This window comes from Anarhichas minor, unplaced genomic scaffold (assembly GCF_050575085.1).
Source record: "Anarhichas minor isolate MPS153535 unplaced genomic scaffold, ASM5057508v1 ptg000003l, whole genome shotgun sequence".
Classification (NCBI taxonomy): Eukaryota; Metazoa; Chordata; class Actinopteri; order Perciformes; family Anarhichadidae; genus Anarhichas; species Anarhichas minor.
This window is the reverse complement of record NW_027466449.1, coordinates 6,362,591-6,385,141: the sequence shown is the minus strand read 5'-3', so window position 1 is coordinate 6,385,141 and position 22,551 is coordinate 6,362,591. Positions and strand designations below refer to the sequence as shown.

Below are 22,551 nucleotides of genomic sequence, written 5' to 3'. Positions count from 1 at the left end.
CTGTGGTACCAACGTCTGTAATCTACGGCGTCTGATTGGCAGAGCCTGCTCGGACAGTGTTTGACCCTTTGACTTAGGAGGTGTAACAAAGGGAGAAGAACGTGACATGTTAGTCCCATATCGAAAATACATCAATTTAAATAAATAAATTACGTTCCGTTGAACTAATTTATTCAAATGTGTAAACACAAAGTTTTAGAATTGAATTAGTCTTAATTATAATTTGCTCAGGGTCATTTACTTGGATATAATAATAATGTAAAACAGATGAGTACTTTACTTTATAAATATTTTGAAGTTCTTGCACTTTGACATTTTAATTTTATGCTATTTCATACTTCTATCACATTTTATTTCAAAGTTAAATAATGTAATTCTTGCTAAATACTTTGCATTCATATTTTATATACAAATTACATGATGCATTTAGAAAATATGCTACATTTGTATTGATAAAACTACCAAAAAGCATATAAAGTATACAACAGCAGCTACCATAAAGTATTGATAGAAAGCCAATGGATGGGACATCTAAATGAATGATTCACTAAACTAACCAAAAATGGGAGTGAAGAAGTTACCACAAACAGCCTCGAGTCACTTAATAAAATTTAATTGACAGGTTTCAAGAATGTCCAACCTTTTTTCCATTATAAAAAAAACCCAAAACATTGCATTGCTGCATCTGACAGGTAAAACAAAAAAAATCTATTATCTACAATGAAAAAAACGAAACACATAGGTGGACTGACTGATGAAGAGGTAACTACATGGATAGAATGTGTAATGTGATTAAACACCAAGTCACTGTTTTCCTACAAACACTGTCTAACCACGAAATTGTATAAAATGCATCCACAAAATGGGGCAAATTAGTAAGTACATCCGTTACACACTGGGGAAGAGAAGAATGTCTGTACATTATCTTCACATTAGTATCACATTTCAGTTTTTGCTCAGTGGACACAGGTTGGACTTATGATGCGGAGTCCATCTCCCACAGTACGTGGGTTTAAAAAATGAAAAGTCAAAATAAAGGCTATCACATAATAGATACAAGACACCAATGCTTATTAACGAGTGTCTCTGAAAACAAATGTACCATTTACAAAAAATATTTAAAGCATCCACTGGTGACAAAATCTCTTTTTACAGACCAGGGTGTGACATCAGCTGTTGTTTGCTCTGAGGGACTTGCCCTGGTTACCTATAACTTCATGCATCATAATTGTCTAAACAAATCCTTTAAAAAAAAAAAAAAAAAAAAAAAAAAAAAAAGAGCTGGTCGTTAACGCTCGACCAGATAAGCTGAGGGTGGAAGCATCCTCCGTTTCAGAGAAGAAGACCAAAACCGTCAACAGTCTTAGCAGCCACATGGTCAGCTCCCTGGAAGACCGGTGTCGGACTGGAGCGATAACAGACGAAACCCAGCGGCGGTGCTGTGATTTGGTGTAAGACGGCGTGGCAGGAGGGAGTAGACGTGGGAGCAGATGGTGCGGCAGATCAGGTGAGATGGGATGAAGAGCCTCAGGCAGAGTTCACAGACAGAAGAGATGATGTTGGCGACAGTGCTATGAGACTCGGATCATCTGAGCCACGGTCTCATCTGCTGCTGCCTGGGCTACCTCCTGCTGTTGCTGGAGGAGGAGGAGGAGGAGGAGAAATTATCAATGAGGTCACCATAATACATCATGAAGAGATCTTTACAAAATGAGATATCTCCTATTCAAACACAGTAACACATAATTCCATACACAATTTCAAAAACCCTTCAAAGTAAGTTTTAAGTGCTTAGTTGACAATGTATAACATATTTATTATATTAGCTTGAGTCAGTATATTATTTTATTACCTGTGCCAGGGCCAAAGCCATTTCCTCCTTGTCTTTAGGTGAAAAGAAACGTCCTCCATCTCCTCGCTTGCGCTGCATAGCGTGACGGTGGCGAGACTCGTGAAGGTATTTCTGCTAAGGAGTAAGTACAGGAGCATTAGTATTTTAACACTGAACACTTTGCGCGACCTCTGTACCAGTACCGGTTGAAAAACACATTTTCGCACTTTCCTCTTGTCCTTCTCTGAGATTACATGGCTAAATACCACTAGACATACTCCATCACAGCCCAAGATGATATACAGCCCAGTATGAAATGATAGATAGACAAATCATGTGCACTTGCATTTAGCAGGTAGTGAGGAAGAAGAAGCTTCAATGTGCCTGTGTGTGTGTGTTGTAAACCAATGTGTCTTACCCTCCTTTCCTTGGGGATCTTGCCCTCAGCCTCGAGCTTGGCACGAGCCTGTCTTCGCTTCAAGATGCGGTGGTACTGTTTGGCGTTGACGTACAGAGGTTCCTCCTCGAGCATCTCAGCCCCTGGCAGGGGAATTCGCTGCATTGTGGGAACTGCACCACCTCCAGGCACCATCTGATAGAGGGAGAGACACAAACAGGGACACCGTGTTTAAAGCCTCTGGCATGGAAAGCACGAGTGTATAGCAGCATGCGGACATAAACAAGTAGTTACTGTGCAAATACAGGTGCTGAATAGACTTCTCTACAGGCTGATACTGGGTGGAGTTATGCTGGGGATTGCATGAGTAAAGCACTCAAAGGTGCCCTGAAAAAAAGTTGTCCTGCCCTAACAAGTGCAGTAGAGGTGAGGGAGATGTCAATCAACCATAGTCTGTAAACGCCCATACAGTCCTAAGAAGAGTGAAAATACCTATGTGGGACGACAGTGGGTGTTAAATAAACAGAGTAATATTCACTGCATTCAAAAAACAAAAAAAAAAAAAAAATTCAAAATATTTTGACAGCTTTTCCATCAAATATACCACTTTAGAAAAATGATTATGTGTCACCAAATAAATAATTTATCACATCAACACAATATGCTTCTACTAAAACAATATAAATACATTACCACACCACATTTTCACAATGGGTAGAGAAAGGCAGTTATGATTGTTACAAAAATTATAAATTTAAAAACTGTATTTGGTGCTCTTAAAAGGGGACCTCCACCACCCTGTGTGAGTCTAGATCAAAAAAAGGTAATAAGATGCTGGATACCTCTGCACAGGGTCTTACCATGACCATTCCACCTGCATTGACCATGTTACCAGAGACGGGCAGGGTGACGGTCACAGTGCCTTGGCCGCTGTTAGTAGTGTTGGTGTTGGCACCCCCTGCCTGTACAATCTGGGCACCTGCCAAGCTGGAAGCTGGAATTGTGATCATTCCTGGAAACAGATTACGATCAAAGTTGTTGACACCTCAGCAGTGCTCCTCTTTAGAAAGTCTACAAAGCAGAAGGCAAACAGAAAAGGTAGGAGAAATCAGAGTTTACCCTGCTGCAGGACGGTGCCATCTGCATTGACCGGCTGGTAGACAATGGTCTGTCCGTCAGCCGTCTGTGCCACCTGTTGGCCCTGGACACTGATCTGCTGTCCCTGTGGGACCACAAGTAAGAAGAGAAGACACTCAATAATCATCTTAATACTTATTTGATTAAATGGATTTGCCATTCAACTGGTCAGAGTGTAACACCTGGTTCTGTCCAGCGGTGATGGCCGTCTGGGGCTGCTGGATGATGATCTGCTGGGGCTGACCCTGCTGGCCCTGCAGCTGGAGAGTCTGTCCGCCCTGCAGCTGGATCTGACCAGGCTGCACCAGCTGGATCTACACATGGACAAAGTACCACCCATAGATTCAGGAACATCCTAGCCCAATCACAATGTGCTTCTCATACTAAAATATTACACCAAGCTTTCACATCTGCCAATAGCATTACACAGAGAACACATGTCCTTTAACAAGATAATGTGGGTCAATGTGAATACAGAACGTAATCTGGTAACTGAGCGTCATCTGTTACCTGCTGTAATCCCTGAGCTCCAGATACAGGGACCTGCATTATGGTTTGACCCTGACCCCCCGACATGGCCTGCACCATTATGGGTTGCCCTGATGATGTGATGAGCTGCCCACCGCTCACCTGGACCATCAGAGGCTGTCCCTGGACCTACAGAGAGATACAGAAAGCTGTTACAGCACCACTGCCCGCCCGTGTTTGTTGCCTCAATATCTCCTATGTGTGACTCAAAAATCAAAAGCATACGATGTAAAATCAGGAACATCCAGGATACCACATCATGGATGAAATATGATGATTTGCTGTCATTTCTGTTTTGGGATACAAACATGAAACTATCTGGTTCCATAGTAAATCCAAACTAGCTTATGTACAGTATATTCTATAAGATTGTTTTGTCATTAAGATGGGCTACAATTGCAAAATACAAAACCTCTTTATTCAACGGTTTTGTATTTATACAAAGTAGGATACTGCTACTGAACCAACAGGTTATGAAGTTATTTTTAAAAACTTGATTTGCTTAAAAGGTACATGATTTGGAAAGATGTTGCCATCCCATTAATTTGCATTCACTATGCAACTTGACAAGTACAAATTGTGCAATTGGCATCCATCAATTAAGCGAGAGACCACAATGGACAACTGAAAGCTTGTGGCAGCAGTTGTGCCATAGGGGAAAATGAAGCAATCCACTGCCATTTAGCAACTAGACAATAGAAAAACATAGCTAGATGATGAGAGGTGACAGCCAATAATGAAAATGGATCCTTGCTGTTCAGTACTGGTTCTTCAGCTAACAGCAAAACACATCCATTTGACTCATGTTTCACATGTAACTTCCGTTCTCATTGGGAAGAACGTCGAACTTGCCAAGAGACAAAACACAACTCAGGCAAACAGTAGTCATGAGAGCACAAGCGGGAACCCGAACAACACACTGTGCTGAGGAACATGCAGTTCAGGCAGCTGTCAGGCATGCCGGGGAGGGAGGATGAACCAAACAGCACATAGACGGGTCATGAAAAACAGCCCTGGTTGTATGGCATGCAATCCCGTAGGCCGTAACACTGTCATGACTCTGACGCTGGGCGGCGGCGGTGACACCACTACCTGGAGTGTCTGCACCTGCTGGCCTGAGGCCGTCACCACTGGCGCCTCTGTTTGCAGCTGCACAGCAGTCACTGTGCCCTGTGTCTAAAGGTAATGCAGGATAATACAGTCTCAGACAAGTAATTAACGGGGGGTGGGGGGGGGGGTTGATCTGGAATCCACTGGAACACTTTAATTATGGGTACCTGTTACCTGTGATCTCATAGCAGAGTGTTACATTGTTAGTGGTAAGACAGACATCTTCATCAAACCAACATTAATGAGAGTAAATCCCGTGCTCACCTGCTGTTGGATCTGTCCATTGGATGTCTGCACAACGATCTGCTCCCCAGTAGTAGTGGTGGCAGTGGTGTACTGCTCCATGGCTTGTTATTGTCACAACCGTCTCTAGAAATAAAATAAAGACACATACAGTATTAGCTGACATTAGATGTATGATTCTTAGTAATGCAACATATGTAACATATAACCTTCTTGATCGTCCAGAAAAAAAACCAAGGTATTTTCAACCGATCTCTAACGTTACTGCAGCCAACTCGTTGTTTTTATAACGTTTGGTATGAACGATATTTAAGTACGGCCTTTTTCCATTTCAACTCATCACGCTAACCAACGTGTGCCATCAATATATCAAATGGTATGTCCGTAATGTGAAATGGTATGTGGCGGTGATACAAGAACCACACACTGGGTTGCTTTAACTGGGTGTTTTGCTCACAGGATATTGCCGTTGTAGCTAATAAGGCTAGCGTCAGTTAGCTACGTACAGCGCGTGGTAAACGTTAGAAAGCACAGACGGGAGGCTAGTTAACAGATTGATAGCTAACGTCTGTCTTTAGGTTGGTCTGTTATTACAACGTTAGCTGGTGATAATGTGCTAGGCAACGTTTACTGATGGGAGGACATAGGCGTTAACACCCATCCCTTTGTCTGGCGGTCTATATTTGAGCTAACGTTAGCTTAAGGCTGGTCGACCACCAGAGATCATGTTTCCAGGAGCCAACGTTGAGAACAACATGTTATTTGCAGCCCAGGGACGCAGCGGTCAAAATCAAACTGCCATTCGATTTTTTTTGCATTTAGCTGGGTTAGTAATTTGGTTGGTTCACGGCAAACCAATCCGTGCTGACAACTACCAATGGCTTCAATCGGGTCTCCCTTACCGTCTCTTCGCTGTCCGGTTTCCCTCTGATTGGCTCTGGTACAGCTCGCTAAAGCCCAATCAACAAAGTGAGCGGACAAAATGGCGCAAATGAGACAACGGCGCATGGGAGGAGGTGCGCAGCTGCGTGACACACGAACACGGGTGCAGAGCCCGGGGCGACCGGCAGATGTTGCCATTTTGATATTTTCTGTTTTCTTTGACAGCTCCCCTTGTGTTATATTATTTCCTCATCGTGTAGTTTGGAATTGAAATGGCACACGTACCTGTTAAATCGTGTAATGGATGGTGTTGAGATTCGTTTTGTTTTTACAAGAGAACCTCTTCGTTTAGTTCAGGTCCAGCTAATAACTGCACCTCCTTTCCGGTAGTGGGCAGTACCGCACCGTGGTTGTGTTGTGAGAGGGATGTTTGCGGAAGTACGTCCACGAGTTTCGGAGGTATCTAGTTTTGGTGAAGGGTACTTCTCTGTGATAACTGCATGGACATTGACATACTCTAGTCAGCACAAACAAGCAGGGGACGTGTTTCGGTTTGAACGAAGTCTGTCAGTGGGGCCCTTTGACGTCCTTTGAAGTGCGTCAATGTCCGTGAACTTGTGTCTGACTGTTTTGAGTCTCCTCTTTGGGCACAACTAGCCTAGGCTATTGGCTCAAAAGTGGGACAGGCGAACACAGTGTGAACATGGCCCGACCTCTGCAGGTCCTCTCACTCCTCTCCAGGCTTGGCGCTCTGTGCGCGACGCCCTCAGTTTCTATCAACAGCTGTCGATCGGCGAGCAGAGGAGCCAGCAGGGCAAGGATGGGACCGAGCCCTGTGCACAGAGACAGAGCATCAAACAGAGCTCACGGCGATGACATGTCTGTTGATGATGAACTGGAGGATGTAGAAGACAAGCTACAGGCCGTGGTTGAGTAAGATAAACCATTATTCTAGTATAGAAGTAACTTAATGTGCAGTGTTTTGTGTGTGCTGCTTGTCATTTTAAACTACCGCTCCCCTGTTTTTCAGTGAGGAGAGAAAGGGGCAGAGGACTTTAAAGTATCATATACTGAGAAGGCAGATGACTCCACCAGGAGCTCCACAGAGGAAGCTAACGTGGGATGCCATTGAGCAGATCAGGTGAGGTGCTTTGTTATCTCAGTTCAACATAGACATAGCTTTTTTTGTCTTCAATGTAATTGCATGAATGAGGATTAACAATTTACTCAATTTGTAGATATCTGAAGCGAGAGCAACCAGATGAGTGGACAGTACAGCGCCTGGCTGAGGGCTACTCTGTCACCCCTGATGTCATCCTGAGAGTCCTCAGGAGCAACCACGTCCCCGCTCCTGATAGAAAAATAAAGCAGGATGCCAAAGTAATGTCTGGTCTCGGGCAGCCGGCGCTGCCTTCGGGTGCTGGGACAGAGCAGAATAGGCTGAAGCTGCCTGGACACCACACATCAGCTGCACTCCCAGCTGGAAGTAGAGAACGTGCAGTGGTGCCTGTGGCTGAGCAGACTGTGATGCTTCGAGGTGACGGTACAGGATCCCTGGCAAAGATTCCCGCCCCTGCTACTCTGCAGGCCACCCAGTTCAGAGCTGGTAGTAAAGACGTCGCTGGGACAAGATCGGAAGAAGAGGACGGCGCGTCTAACACAAATCCTTCAAAAGACGACAAAGGGGACGAGGAGAGCTGGGATGGACAGCTGTTGACAGACAAAGAACTTGAAGAGTTTATGGAAAAGCCTTACCCTGTGGTGCAAGTTGGCAACGAATTCTTTGATGGAGAGGGCAACCTTTTGTATAGAATCTGAGGACTTCCTGTTGACTGACCATGTGTGATGTTCAGGTTGGCATTATGACAATTATGTATCTGCTCAGTGACCTTCTAAACAAAGCAAAATAAAACAATTTTCAATGCATTTGTTCAACTCTGATGAAACTACAGTTGTAATTTGAGGATATTTCATCTGACAACCAGAATGTGTTTTGGTAACGGATCCCTTTGTAAACAGTTTTATGTTGCTGTAAAATAAGAGCCGGGTGACAAAAATAGAGGAATTTATGAATTTATTGGGCAAACCCAAAGAAAATTGCCTCAAATATACAGAAGAGAGAAACAAAGCAGATACAAAGGTGTAACCTTGTATATTTACAGAACCATCACAATGACTTATTAATTTATACAGCAGTTTTAAACGGTAAGAAAAATGTGATACTTTCACTTAATGCAATAAACTATTATACAATAACTTGCCAAGTGTCTCGCAGTGTATAGCAGCTACATAATAACCCTGTATCCACTCTGTTTTTAATCTCGTCCAAATTTCAATTATGTATCATACCAAGACATGAAAGAGAGAATAACCAGGTTATTGTGGGCTGTTTTCCTTTACAAAGCTCTGTGGATTTAAATAGAGTCAACATGCAGTTTAATGAGAGCTCGTATGAAACACACATGTACGTCACTGCTCAAGGATTCAATTTAGGCAACAAGTGCAACTTCAGGGTGTCACTGACATACTGGATGGAACTGGTTACACATTAGTTGATATAAATAGTAAAGGGATGCTGGCCACGCATCGGGAGAGCCTCGCATCATATCCTCACAACAGGCACTTGTATAACCACATCCAATTTACTGCACTCTGAATCTGCAAGTCGCAAATAAATAAAACCTGCATGAGAGCAACGTATTTAACACAAGACAGACAAATAATTGTGCAACAAATGTTTGAAAGAAAGAAAAATAACTAAGACTTTGCGTGATAGACAAGACAGATCTGTTGAGCTTTAAAATGGCAGCAGTATCGGGATGATTAAAAGAAGAAAAAACAGCAGTTCACTTTGAAATGAAACTTTTTTTAACAACCCTGTTTTTTGTGTGAATTTGCTCCACCTCAGATGCAAATACCAATTAAAAACAGTCCCAACAACCACGTCTGTTAACTCTAAAAGGCGACTACACTTTTAATTATGCTATACAACATTTACATGATTGACTTTTCTTTTCTTTATGCTCCTATGCTTCTGTCGCCAAATCACATTGATGTATTCAGTTATCTGAATCTGATGTAAAAAATATCTGCAGATATTTACTATCAAACTATAATTATTTCTGTCATTTCTGAACATCTTCGAACCACACTTTGTTAAAACAAGTTCAAAAGTTCGTTAGTACAAAAACTGCTCAAATGATTATAAACACGACTTGTATATGACTACAGTGATTATTACAGTCTTGTCACGTTAATCATTAGGTCACATTTAGGAAAAATGTTAAAACTACAAACTCTAGGCATACAAAGGACCTTGTGCTTTGGGCAGTTACAACTGCAGACATACATTTTTGAACAAATCCTGTCTTGAAACAGACACACTTTGCCCCCCTATACATTGATGTGTAACGTGTTTCACACAATGACATCTCCATTCACCAAACGTGCCATGAGGATTATTTAACTTGCATGGACAATTTACTGAATCTAAACATTATTATTGCTATCAAAACGAATGCAAAGGGACATTTCCACGTATGTCTTATTACTTCAACCGTGGGTCTAAATGCCATGGAGTAAATGTACGCTGGCTTGTATTCCAAATACAGACTACAACAGGGGATTTCACAAGTCAGTGCCCAGAGAGGAAGAAGCTGAAAACCTCACATTTACATAGTCTGGGCCGTATGAGGTACACTTCTTGACAAACAGCTACTTTGTTAAAAGTAGGGATTAAGACTCAAATGGTTTTGGGAGAGTTATTAACCAACAGCAACCTTTTTTTTACACCTACCAAATTCATACCACGTCAAAAAAATGGCAAAGAAAAACAGGTTTATGTACAATTGCATGAGAAAAAGGACACAGATCTCCGACAGAAGTGAGAAGTATTTCCAGGAGCGGTCCCAGGTGATGGGAGAGGCACGACCCGTAATGCAATGGTGGTGGATTTATTTAATTAGCTTTGCTTCAGAACCCATTACTCTGGCTCTGTCAGCAGTTCACATTGCTGCACAAATTCTTTGTTCCCTAAAATAAATAACTTGGGAGAGTCAAACAGAATCAATAACTGAAGCACAAACACTACAACACCTCCCTCCTCAACTGTGGCATTAGTCCCAGGAAGCCTCCGTACATTCATTATACTTCATAGATGACAGCAGAGTGCCGCAGACTCTTCGTCTGGTAGCTGAGGCCCACGTTCACACTAGAAAGTGAAAGGAAGAAGTAGCTAGAGACAAAAGAGTGACAGGAGCAGCGGCCGGCCTCGGGGAGAACTGGAAAGCTGTTGCTCAGTTGCATGACAGGTTGTGCCTGCTATTCAAGCAGGTCCTGTGTAAAGACAAGAAAACAGCATACCAATGAAGCCAGAACCAACACAGGTGAGCAAACAAGAAACCATTATGGTTATGTTTACACATGCACCTCACTGAGTTACTCAGGTAGCCTGGTTGCAGGGACATTTACGTTAATGTAGTGGCTTTGTAGCAACAACTTAAAAACCATGCTTTGAGCTATAACACTCTGACTTACTCTTGGACCGATTACTGTTGTATTAAAGCTTCACCTCTAAGAAAATGATGTGACAAGCAGTGGGTAGACAGAGAAAAGCACAATTGTCCCTTTTCAACAGTCTTGAATGCGACCGATTGTCCCGGACGATGTATCGGCTAATGATGGCTGATCACAGATATTTTGATATCGGTGTAAATGTCGGCTGACAATAAAAATTTCAGTTCAGAAATGCCAAAGTTTGAGGTCATTTAGTAACTGTGTCATTACAGTTTGTCCACCAGAGAGCACCTAAAGAGTTTGGTCACATTGCAAGAATGAACAACATCCATTATCTCGTCATCATTGTGGACTATTATGTTGCTCTGTTTCCTTCTACACCTCCACTACTTATATAAGACAAGTTGAGCTGTCACAGCAGGTGGTGGGTCTGGACAGGAGGAATGCACAATGGGACATCATGGCTTCATCACCAGGGTCCTTAATGTTTAATAAAGTGAAAATGAGGCTCATGACATGCACAGGTTTTCTTCCTACATCAATAAACCCAAACAAAACCACCGTTAGGGATGATTTAACAGTAGCACTTACTCTCTGGTGTTCTTGACAACATTGATTAAAGTCATTTATCTTCAGCATTAAGGTGTGTTGAGGATTATTTTTGGTCTGGTTTGGTTGTTTTCTCTGTTTCTATGTAACTACTTAAGTTATCTGCATTTCTACATGACATCAAGCAAGTAGCAAGCTTTAAAGATAGGAAACATATGCCGTCGGTTCCTTTGCAAAACAATGGCCCAGTCTTGGAGGAAAAACTTGGTACCCGTGTTTCTATCTTAGCCCGTGTATGAGGGAGGAAACGGTGTCCACTGTACCTCATCTGAGTCGTCGTGAAACTCTATCTTGCCATTTTGAGTGTGGTTGGTCTCCAGCGGGTCGTCAATCCCATCAACAGCATTGTCCTCGACATGCTGCTGCAGCACCGAGTACCTGTGAACCAAGAACCTGTAGGGCACATTCAAAATATTATCAGGTCACCTAAAATCATGACTCAATTGCAAAAATACACTTTGCTATCCTGGACAGGTTTTGGTGTTGTTCTAGACCAGGGGTCGGGAACCTATGGCTCGCGAGCCAGGTGTGGCTCTTTTGATGATTGCATCTGGCTCGCAGATTTCGGCTTTTCAGATAAAACATAAAATATTATCACTTGTTTTAATCCATCCATCGATTTTCCACTGCTCATGTCCTGTTCAGGGCTGCAGTTGGCTGCAGGAGCAATTGTCCATTATTTTTATTGGATGATAATAGCTGACGTTGGCCGTTGCTGGGTAAACAGGTAAACGCCCCCTTTTGACTCAGTGTTCTCGGTCGTTAGCTCAAAGCTAACCCTTCGACGAAGAAGATGGCGAAAAGAAAAAAGGATGAGGAGTATCGTACATTTCAGGACGAATGGACTGAAGAATTTGCCTTTGTGGAGAGAGCAGGTTCTGCGGTGTGCTTAATTTGCAATGACAAAATTGCATCGATGAAACGGTCGAATGTAAAGCGGCAGAAGTCGCATTAATTGTGAGTATTACAACAACATTATTTAAAACAATAAATTCAGAGGCTTATTGTACTCACATTTAGTTGAATTCAGTCTTAAAATATATTATATGGCTCTCACTGAAATAAATTTCCAAATATTTTGCTTTCATGGCTCTCTGAGTCAAAAAGGTTCCCGACCCCTGTTCTAGACTATACACATGTGTGGAAAGAAACACGGACCTGCCACCACAGACATATTTCTTGACGAAGACAACTCCTGCTGCAACGCTCAGCAGCATGATGACGATGACTGTTATCACAATGGCTACAGACTTGGAGGAGCGACTGTCTATCTGTAAAAATAACAGCAGACAACAAGAGTGGGTTAAAGTGGTGGTGCAGGAACATACTGTAGGCAAACACACAGCATGAATGAATCTATAGTCATGACATTTTCCAGAAGTGGGCAGGAGTACTGACCAGAAGTTCAGGGGACACCAGGTCACTCACACACCTCTTGCTGAGGTCGATCTCTTTACGCTCAGGACTCTTTCCTCCCTCACATTTATCTCCAGGGATTTTCCTATAGCTGTGGACCAAACATCAAGAGTTTGTGATAGTTAGTTGGAGGTTTGCAACTGTAACTGATGGATTTTTTTTGAGTTTTGGCTCTTTCAAATACAAATCAGTCTAAAACAGTTCATTGTTATTACACTCATTGTTAATTTAAGCTGTATTAATGCAACAGCCTACCCTTCCTACTGCACATAATGGTTTAACTGGATTTTCATAACCTTCTGTGCAACAATTATTCAATTTATATTAGTTAGTCTGTGTGCAGTGAAGCAAACACGATTCACCAAGAATGTCCTTTGCTTTTACAGTCAGCATTTGTTCTTCCTCACTGAAAACATGAGACTCACCACTCTCATCCTCATCTGCTTCCTCTGACTGATCTCTGCATGACAACTACTTCCTCATCACTGAGAGCAATCATCTGTCACTGTCTCTACTATGGAATGTGGCAGTGGGGATGGCCTTGTACAAAATAAGATTTACACAGTATCTGTTTTAATATTAATATTATCTTTATATTGAAAATCCCTGCTTTGATAAGACTCTTGGCAATACACTCCACAATAACAAAAAAAAAAAGGATCGAGCAGATTAGACAATTACAGACAAGTTGAAGCGAATCATGTAGCATTGATGATTAAAGAGAGTTCACTGACCCACTGGTCTGCAGTTGCTCCTCTTTGCCTTGCAGACAGAACTCAAGCAATTTGCCTTTCAGGTCCGGCTGCTCCACACACTCCGAGCTGTTCTCCTGACGGTAGTATCCAAAGTCACTGCAACGAGTCGGAAGATGCCAGGATGGTAAGCAAGGGAGGAATAAATATCCCGAGTCACAATTCATTTTTACTCCAGTATACTTTTACACTGCTATTCAATACCAATTTGGCATGTTTAATGTGAACTCTTCCTCAAGTTACTGTATTTTATATTTCATAGTACATCCATTCTGTATGAGCTGTGTCAGTGTCAGATAAGGAAGTTAATCACATTTGAATGAGCAACCTTTTAGCTTTCCTTAAGTAGACCTTTACACCAGTAATTTGACTTCCAATAAAAGCAATTACAGCCCGTTAGCAGCACTTCTATCTCAACAGGATGTTTAGGTAAAAGTGAAGTATACTAGACAGAATGCATGCTAAACGGACACCTTTCTCCCACAATGCAATGTACAAAGGCAATGATGGAGCTGCTCACAGTGGAAACATTTAAAATAAATGTGTATTGTGGTCAAACAGTTAGAAATAATAAATGAAGAAAGATAATTTGCTTCCTATTTATGAAGTTTAACTTGTGGCAACATTTCAAAACGACAGTGTGATGACATCTGACGTTGCACGATAAGTTGATTGATAGCATCACTTCCTGTTATTATAAAGTATGTCAGTTTCTTTGGTATACTAACTGCAAAAATAATAAACTATACCTATTGGTATGTGGAATATACTGTACAGAATTGGTATGAGGTGTGGATGTGGGACACAGCTCAAGTCTTACCACAGGAAGTCATCCAGGGTGCACGGACACAGGGATGGCTGGGTGTCAACCAGGTAATCTCGTCCGTTCCAGCAAACAGAGTCCTTCCTGAGACGCAGGAACTTCTCTTTGTAGCCCAGCATGCAACCATCGTTGGGGTCACTGATGTCATCTGAGTGGGCCAACCACTGCACATAATCGTTGTCCACACCTATGACCGTCAATATTTTGGACTCTGTTTACATATAACCTCAAACAACTGACAAATTATCTTTAAATTTACACAAGTGTGCTAAAGTACGTTTGTTGAATCAAACACATTCTCATGGCACTCACAGTCTCTGGTGAGAAGCTCCCTGAAGTCAATGGTGGTGGAGATCCAGTACTGGCTGAGGATGGCGTCTCTGTAGCCCCAGACACTGACATTCATGGAGCGAGCTCCCGGCTCTGATGCCAGCCCAGTAAAGTAGATGGGGTCTTTGGTGAAGTTGTAAACACCCCAGCACTGTCCTTCGTCAGTAGAAAATCTGTCAGGACATCAACGAATGTGCAAAAATTAGCATGATCCAAATAAACTTTAAAAGTAAGGCAATAACATATGAGAGGAAGTTGTATAGCTTGCAATTTGAATTAAAATCTGAATATATGTAAATCACATGAAGATAAAAACAAACAGACTCCATGTGTTACAAACTCATCTGTTCCCTCTAACTGTAACTCACTTGATGGTGTTGATAGGTTGGTTGGGGCTGTGCTCCACGGCAACCAACAGCCCTCCAGAATCCAGAATAGCGTAGTGATGGGGTCCAAGCAGGGCCTTAATCCAGGTGTACCCCCCATCATCAGACACATAAACATCAGGCTTCATCACTGACATCGAATCACCAACACTCCCTGGTGAGATACACAGAAATGGTGATATGGCAAAAATGTCTAGTTTAGCCAATAATTGATTTATTTATTCCAATAACTTCTACTTCATCTAAAAAAACTGAAGACTTACCATGAGCTAAGATGAGACCCACAGCGTTTGGTTCAGACAGAGGCGGCATGGGGACGTTCAGGCTCTTAGCAGTACTGTAGGCTGCGTGGATGTGGAGACTGCACTATAGACGCAAACACAAGAAGCATTTGGTATCGGACTGTTTATAGTACAAACACTGTGAAAGTCAAAACAATTACATGATAAAGAATTAATCAAAGCACACATTTTCCATCAAGACTGATCAGCTTTCTATGAAATTATTTTTTTTTCTCCCTTTACCTTGTCTGGGTCTTTGGCTGTAGCGTCACACTTGGTGTTGGCAGGTTTCCTCAGGGGAACCCATTCCCCTCCCTGATCAAAGGACACCACAGACTGCACAGAGTTATCTGGAACAAGAAGATAAGGACATCACACTAAGCCTTTAGCTGATACCCCTATCCAAACACAATGTGTGCAAATAAAGCTTAAAGGACTAATGGGTAGCACTTAGGAGGATCTATTGGCAGAAATGGAATATAATATTAAAAGGTATGTTTTCTTCAGTGTGAATCTGCGTTATTTGTTAGGATGTGCCCCCCTAAATGCCAGCAACAAATCCTGCTTGTTTTGTTGCTGTTTTGTGTGACGGTAAAATGTTATATACAAGGTGAAAGACAGGAGATTGTTCAACAGAAAATACAGTGAGCAGCAGACGTGATGGAGTCAATATTTAACTGGTGAAGTGTCAGCCAGCCACATCAGAGAGACAGCACATCTAACACTGAACATCTAATTAAATATTTACTTAACGCCCTCCCTCTGGCATGTAATGGAGAAGTCATATGTGTATGTTTTTCAGAGGGGAATTTGAGTACAGGCATATGCTTGCTATTCCTTTATCAAAGCACAGGCACATGAATAGAGCTACCTTTTGCCAGGACACTGGTGAGGAAAACTCCTCGCAGGGAGGTGACGTTAGTGAAGTCTGTATCGCCCCCAGTGGTGGTGTACAGGTGGCGCTCCAATGACTTGGAGTACACAGTGCCCCGGTCATCTGATACATAAATGGTGCCGAATCCTGTATCTGTGAATGTAGAAAATAAACATAAATTAGTTCACACATACCGGTGAAGAAATTCAGATGCAGGGTTTCAGAGCTGGTCATTTGGAATAATGAAATATTGGCGTTAATATGGTGCAAGTTCTCTACATGACCATAAGGACATATGATTCACTTTTTTTACATTACCTCCTGGCTCGTCCACATGCATGAAGACCATTTCATCGTTGGCTGACAGAATGGAGTAGAACTGCTCGTGACCAACAGGGGGCAGCTGGGCCATGTTCCACGTCTCACCCTGGTCCACTGACACATGGATCATTCTCAACATGCCCTGCAGAGAAAGAGGCAGGAAAGATTTTTAAAAAAGAAAAGAGGAAATTATTAGATCAGTTTGGAGAGTAATTACCTCATGCTAAAAGGCAGAGCTATGTATTTTGAGTGTAACAATATCCACATGAGCTCGCTATAGAGCGCACATTTAGCAAACTATTCATCTGACTTTGACCATTGAAGTTAATATGGTCAGTTGTTGTTTTCTATGAACATTTCCGCATCTGATTCCCCTTTAAAATACAATACTTCATTATATTTACTCATGGGTGATTTTACCAAATTACTTCTCTTTTAAACCAAACATGGCGATGGGAAGAATACCTATTCTAAATATACCAATACTACAAAAATATCTTCCTCATGCTTGATTTGAAATGCCCTGTCATAAAAATGATCTAGGAGGTACAGCGGATATGTCTCCCCTCACAACAGCATACTTTATTTCAAATGTAGTAGACTGAAGCTTTTTCTTACAAACACAAATGTCTAAACACAAACAATATTTTGCCTGTTTCTGTATCTGCAGGTGATTTGGACCAACTGTAGACTGACCTTGCCTGTCATAACAGAGGCAAACAGGAAGCGTCCACCCTGGCCGAAGGAGTAGATCTTACCGGCGACAGTCTTGATGTTTTTACCGTAGTCTGTCGACCTCTTCAGTTTCAGCATTCCCCGATCACCTGAAAAAAACCACATGAAAATTTAGAAATGAAAGTGCACCCAAATTATTCAAATGTATAAGTTTAACTAATAATTACATACAACATTTAAGAGGAATATAAAAAACTTTAAAGCATTTGTCATTGCAATTTTTATGCATAATCCAATCCAAATCCAGTTAATCACCGATAAACAGAGGTTTCGATAAAAACATGTAGCCGCTTATCTTTGAAACTGCCTTGAGAATGTTTACAATGCATTACATTTCATGTGTTGCTCCTTAGTACATGTACACAAAAGTTGCACATACAAAGTTTTTATTTAAGGTTTTGCTTAAAGAGGGGATCACTTACTGCAGGATCCGTTGTGATTGGCTGTAAAGAAGATGGTATTTTTTCTTCCCCTAGAATCAGAGTGCAAAGTACCAAAAATGTCAGATAAGCAGACACACACATTTGATTCCACAGACTCAAGGATATGGAAGCAACATATAGATATAGACTGCTCTGTTAATAAGGCTGTAACAGCTCTCAGTGAGCTTTCATCTCAATAAACAACAAATCAGGATGGAAGAAATCAGCTCTCATACTGGATTCTTTATGTATTCTCCATCTATTCCCAGAAGTTTTGCTTCATTGTGAAAGTAAGCGTCGCATGACATGGCTTATCAAATGCCACCAGCATAAAGCCATGCCCTTCCTAAATAGTTACTGTCTTTTGAGTGTTGTCTGCCCCAGTTGAGAATGACACATTTTCCAGGAGCTTTTTCAGATCAACATCTTTGGGAAAGTATTAAAGACTATTTTGTACATACAGTTCACTCAGACCTTGAAAATGGAGCTTTAAATGTGACTAAACAGATATCTAGAGCTGTTACTAAGTGACACATACCAGGAAGTTCCTCTAAAAACAACAAGAATGTGGCGAGGGCGTGGCCACACCAGAGCTAGTCAAACAGTCACTGATTGCTCTGCAATGCCGTTGTACTGGCTATTTTGCAACGGTGGAGCGACAATAAAAGTCGTGTGAGAAAAACTCCAAACATGTTGGCCTCAGGTTATTCAAGGTTATTACAAGTCTCAGTGAGGGAGAGCAAGTTAGCATAACTGTGAAGGAGTCAAAACATGGTTTAAAAACATTACTTTCATCACCAGTCTGTCTTCAACTCCCTTTAATAATTAGGTTGTTGTAGGGAAAGTAAAGGAGGATACAATGTCCTGTTTTGAAATCTTTGCTGCATGTCAAACAAATAAGAATGCTGATCTTCCACACCTCCCTTATCTCACTGACCACAAATATTTCCCTGAGACACAGTCACTTGGGGCTATTGATTAACATCACTGTTTGTTCATCGATCACCTGACGAAGATGCTAATCTATATAATAATCATCAGTTTGTGTCGTTTCTTACCATTTCACAAGACACACCATGTCGTGGATCTTTTTCCAGTTGCTGCCAAAATCTTCAGATAGCCAGAGTTCATTCTGAGGACAGAAAAAAAAAGATTTGTTAAATTATGAACTCCTGGTTCAACTAACACCACTGTTTACACGGCCCATAAAAAACATAGTCATGTTCATAAATGTACTCTGTGCAAACAAATGATTGACCAACGGGGGTTTTCTAGCTATGAGGGAGTGAGATGATTGCGTTTGCTTTCGGGTTTTACAACCTGCCATGAACAAGGTCACTTGCCCTCTTACTTTAACGACAGATGTACTATTACTAATTACTAATCTGAGCTTTCAAGTTTATTTAGAATAACTTGAATCCAAACTGGCTGCTTTCTTAAAAAAAATATAGCTCCTTGACATTCACTACTCACGCTGTTGCTGAGGGCCAGCAGCACATTGGAATTATCAGGGCTGTAACTGATCTGCGTCAGGGGCATGAAGGTCAGGTCCCGGGGGGTGAAACTCTTTCCAAAGTCATCGGAGACAAAGATACGAGACCCATAACTTCCGGACACGTCTCCCGTCAGGATCACCTATAAGCCACAGCCCCAAATTCAGACTGATGAAACCAGACCTTAAAGGCTCTTCACAGAAGACACACTTTAGATTTATTGATGAGGACATGACATACTTTGCCAGAGTTCCCGATTGCAATGCCAAACTCTGATCTGATGAAGGTGTTGTTGATGAGACTGGTCACATCCTCGAATGACTTCCCGTAGTTCTCACTGGCAGACAAATGGTTCCAGTCAAATTAGATGCAAAACGAATACAAATGATGTTGTTTTTCCAACAGGTGAGGTTGTGAGACTTACCTTCGATAGAGTTTAGACTGCCCAAGCCTTACCATGAAGAAGGGCACCTGAAAGGTCGTCAAAGCCAGGATGATCTGCCGAGAAAAGGAGGTTCAGCTTGAGGAAAGTGAAGGATGGATCATTTATTAATATGCATGATGAGAACCTGATGTGAGGGAACTCGTAGTGTGATCTACCAGGTTCTTTACTACTCTGTCACTTCCATACAGTTCACTGAATGGTCCAGCCAAGGTTGTCCCGATCATGTCAGAGGAACAGCACAGCATGAGAGACATGTTCGGTGCAAGTAGATTACAATATAACACTCACCCCTGTGCCATCTCCAACCCAGGCCAGCGACACCGACCCACTCAGGTCATTGAAGGTAAACTGAGAAAAGATGTAAAAACACATTGGAAATTAAACAGGGTAAAAAAGCACAGCACCAATTGAGCAGTATGTCTAAATAGCTGTGTGAATGACACTAAATTAAGTGAGGATTTTGAGTCTAGTTTGCAAGAAGGGATGAACCGACCACATCAGACCAGGAAAGAATCCCAGCAGGCACAAGACTTCTGAATACAGCTACTGAATACGAAAAAATCCCTGAGATCAGACTTTACTTTGACATTAGTTTTGTGCAAATCAAGTAAATTAAGCTTGATTTTTATTATCGGGTAGTGCAGCTGCCTGATATAAAATGATTGATTCTTGAAACCAATTCAGTGGACCAATATTCTCCAACCATGCGAACATTCACAAACTGTTTAGGGCAGGTCTCTTTCAGTAGCTCATGCTGCAGCTCCAGTACCGACGGGACCGGCAACAGAAACCTCAAGGGGAATGACAAAGCTGAGCCTCCAGGAATTCTGTCGACTTTAGATTACCGGGGCCAAGCATACAGAGACTGCAATGCAAAGTTGATCACATGGCAATGAAGAGCTAGGCAAATAAGCTGCACTGCATCGTTAGATATATATATTATATAAAGTGCATTCATTTGGAGGCTTTTACTTCCTGTGCTAGAACAGTGAAATATGTGGGAGACCAAATATAGCCTTCTGTCCTGTCCAAACACAACACTGAAGTCTCTCTGTGTCCTGACAGAGTTCCTGCCTGCCAATGCTAACTGCTTTCACTACCACACAAACACAGCTTTTAATTAGGCTTATTACTAAATAACTAACACACAGCCAGTCACACGGATCCCACTGGGCCAATTTGCCCTGTCAACAGATTCACTCTCAGCGAGGCACAGAGAAGTGGCATCCTCAAATACAGAATACAGCCGCTTCCTTGAGAAGAATGAGATATAGGTCATGGGCATTACTGGAGCATTTGAGAGGTAGAACCAGTCTGGTGGAGCCTACGCAAAAGAATGAGGAAAATATGCGTCGTTACTGTTTCACTACACTGTATTTCACTGCACCAAATGTTAAAGAAAAAAAACATGGCAGGGCTAAACTGGTAGCCAACAGAAAGCCAAGGTGGTATCTTTAATGGCTGTTTGAGGTGTAAAGACTTGGACTCCGCCAGTCATGTTGATTCTTTAATTGTGTGTTTTTGTTGTAGCCTACAACAGGAAAAAAATGAATCTACAGCGCAATGTATCTTGTATCTGACTAGTATCTCGGGCTCCATCGCTGACAGTTGAATGGAAAACAGCCCATCAGTAGGCAGGTGTCTCCGCACACAGAATAGCTGATTAGGCCTATAAGTGCACCTGGTTAGCACCTGCGCAGCATCTTGTCTAGGCTGCTCATTTCATTGTCAGACGTGTGAAGAGTAACCGGACCTCTGTTGGTAACTTACAGGGTGGGTGTTGTCTGCTAACTTGGTGTCATATCCTTGAAGAGCTTTGCAGTTGTCGCCCAGCTCAATGCTCCTTCGTTTTATCTTGTGGTTTGGTGATGCAACCAGCCATGCAGGCAGAGATCTCTTTATGATGTTCCCAGCTTTCTCTCCAATGTTTGAACGCTTCAAAAACGCCTGTCCGGAGGGTTTTGATCCCAGCTGAAAATCTATACCGGCTGTGAAAGTGGATAGAGATAACAGCAGGATAGAGCGCAGCAAAAGTCCCATCCTCGTTCCTGTTGTCACTGGAAAATAAAACAAAGCAAAGACGGGAAAACACCCAAAAAACTGTCTTTGTTTATGCAGGTCTTGCCTACAAATTGAAGATCGCTAGAGCTCTGCCGCGGATGACATCAACAACAGTAGTCCTACTGACAGCGATTATTTCGGGCTTTGAAAACACAGAGAGCCCTCAAAGCTCCGATTATTTCCTCGCGCAGCAGCGGAAAAAATATCAAAACAGAAATAAATCGCAATTTTGCGAAATTAACCGGAGTATTTGACACCATTCATTCGCGCTGCAACTCCTCAGCCAACATGATACACTGTAACGGCAAATTGTGTCTGTGGGCTGCAATGGTCTATGCAGAGAAGAGCCGCTGTGATTGGCTGATCTTCTGTTCTGCTCCACCTACCCGCTGTTTTGATTGGTTTAATTCTGAGAGGGCGGTGTCAAATGGAGGCGTCGCATATTAGCTGTCAAAGCCTGTCAAGCTAGGTTGAGCAATACTATCACAAATACTCCATCCAATCTAATTTAAAGACCAAAATATCAAATTAATAGGCCAAATACGTTAAAATGTGTTTAAAAAATAAAGTTAAACGTGTTTTTGCCATACGTCTGGTTTTTGTTTTCTCAATTTATTTTCTCAGAGCCAAAGAAGATATAAAACGTGTTCCTCCTCATGTTAAAAGTTATTTTAATGTTTCCACCGGCCACATAATTTTTTGAAAACATTAAAAATATCTAAATACAACAATAACATGTGTAATATGTCCCATGAATTAAATGCATTTCTTCACACTTGTGCCACAGTTCACTTTGTCAGGAATTAAACATTTTGGTCTGGTGTGACGTTGGGAGGAGAAGAGATTACATTACAAAAACAACTGGAGAAAATGAGTTGTCAATAAATCTTAATTAATTGACATTAACACGAACACATTTTCTTGAATACTGTAATTCCCTGTTCTAAAACTTTATTTCAG

The 22,551-nt window shown here is 41.8% G+C and overlaps 3 protein-coding genes across 7 annotated transcripts; 1 reads left to right on the top strand and 2 right to left on the bottom strand.

Annotated features, from left to right (window-relative positions):
* Positions 1-597: 597 nt before the first annotated feature.
* Positions 598-6,302, bottom strand: nfyal (nuclear transcription factor Y, alpha, like). Of its 4 annotated transcripts, none has more exons than XM_076095221.1 (9): positions 6,149-6,302; positions 5,268-5,372; positions 3,876-4,022; positions 3,548-3,679; positions 3,348-3,450; positions 3,071-3,240; positions 2,250-2,423; positions 1,853-1,963; positions 598-1,637 (listed from the first exon to the last, which is right to left on the bottom strand). In XM_076095221.1, the coding sequence occupies exons 2-9, from the start codon at positions 5,346-5,348 to the stop codon at positions 1,572-1,574; spliced, it is 984 nt and encodes a 327-aa protein (XP_075951336.1). In that variant the 5' UTR covers positions 5,349-5,372; positions 6,149-6,302; the 3' UTR covers positions 598-1,571. The 4 variants fall into 4 exon arrangements, with proteins under 4 accessions (XP_075951336.1, XP_075951335.1, XP_075951337.1 ...); XM_076095220.1 differs by having other exon boundaries at positions 1,853-1,966; positions 6,149-6,301; XM_076095222.1 differs by having other exon boundaries at positions 1,853-1,966; positions 3,089-3,240; positions 6,149-6,301.
* Positions 6,303-6,557: 255 nt separating this feature from the next.
* On the top strand, positions 6,558-8,384 carry ngrn (neugrin, neurite outgrowth associated). Its single transcript, XM_076095224.1, has 3 exons — positions 6,558-7,061; positions 7,159-7,269; positions 7,367-8,384. The coding sequence occupies exons 1-3, from the start codon at positions 6,832-6,834 to the stop codon at positions 7,944-7,946; spliced, it is 921 nt and encodes a 306-aa protein (XP_075951339.1). The 5' UTR covers positions 6,558-6,831; the 3' UTR covers positions 7,947-8,384.
* Positions 8,186-21,912, bottom strand: sort1b (sortilin 1b). Of its 2 annotated transcripts, XM_076095218.1 has the most exons (20): positions 21,301-21,912; positions 19,819-19,878; positions 19,510-19,583; positions 19,326-19,422; positions 19,066-19,227; positions 18,651-18,724; positions 17,593-17,642; positions 17,132-17,259; positions 16,433-16,577; positions 16,112-16,267; positions 15,484-15,590; positions 15,223-15,325; positions 14,942-15,113; positions 14,556-14,746; positions 14,241-14,430; positions 13,403-13,519; positions 12,651-12,759; positions 12,411-12,523; positions 11,516-11,645; positions 8,186-10,463 (listed from the first exon to the last, which is right to left on the bottom strand). In XM_076095218.1, exons 1-20 carry the CDS (start codon positions 21,568-21,570, stop codon positions 10,449-10,451), a joined length of 2,463 nt encoding a protein of 820 aa, XP_075951333.1. In that variant the 5' UTR covers positions 21,571-21,912; the 3' UTR covers positions 8,186-10,448. The 2 variants fall into 2 exon arrangements, with proteins under 2 accessions (XP_075951333.1, XP_075951334.1); XM_076095219.1 differs by lacking the exon at positions 21,301-21,912 and having other exon boundaries at positions 19,686-19,823.
* Positions 21,913-22,551: the final 639 nt, after the last annotated feature.

What these genes read in the sequence shown, in the direction of transcription:
- nfyal (XM_076095220.1), bottom strand. Translation starts at nt 5,348, where the DNA reads ATGGAGCAGTACACCACTGCCACCACTACTACTGGGGAGCAGATCGTT. An exon ending in ATGGACAGATCCAACAGCAG is followed by an intron (nt 4,023 to 5,267) that starts GTGAGCACGGGA and finishes ATCTCTCTGTAG; the next exon opens with GTCCAGGGACAGCCTCTGAT. An exon ending in AGATCCCCAAGGAAAGGAGG is followed by an intron (nt 1,967 to 2,249) that starts GTAAGACACATT and finishes CTTACTCCTTAG; the next exon opens with CAGAAATACCTTCACGAGTC.
- ngrn (XM_076095224.1), top strand. Translation starts at nt 6,832, where the DNA reads ATGGCCCGACCTCTGCAGGTCCTCTCACTCCTCTCCAGGCTTGGCGCT. An exon ending in AAGCTACAGGCCGTGGTTGA is followed by an intron (nt 7,062 to 7,158) that starts GTAAGATAAACC and finishes CCTGTTTTTCAG; the next exon opens with TGAGGAGAGAAAGGGGCAGA. An exon ending in GATGCCATTGAGCAGATCAG is followed by an intron (nt 7,270 to 7,366) that starts GTGAGGTGCTTT and finishes CTCAATTTGTAG; the next exon opens with ATATCTGAAGCGAGAGCAAC.
- sort1b (XM_076095218.1), bottom strand. Translation starts at nt 21,570, where the DNA reads ATGGGACTTTTGCTGCGCTCTATCCTGCTGTTATCTCTATCCACTTTC. An exon ending in CAGTCTAAACTCTATCGAAG is followed by an intron (nt 19,423 to 19,509) that starts GTAAGTCTCACA and finishes TTTGTCTGCCAG; the next exon opens with TGAGAACTACGGGAAGTCAT. An exon ending in CAATCACAACGGATCCTGCA is followed by an intron (nt 17,260 to 17,592) that starts GTAAGTGATCCC and finishes GGTTTTTTTCAG; the next exon opens with GTGATCGGGGAATGCTGAAA.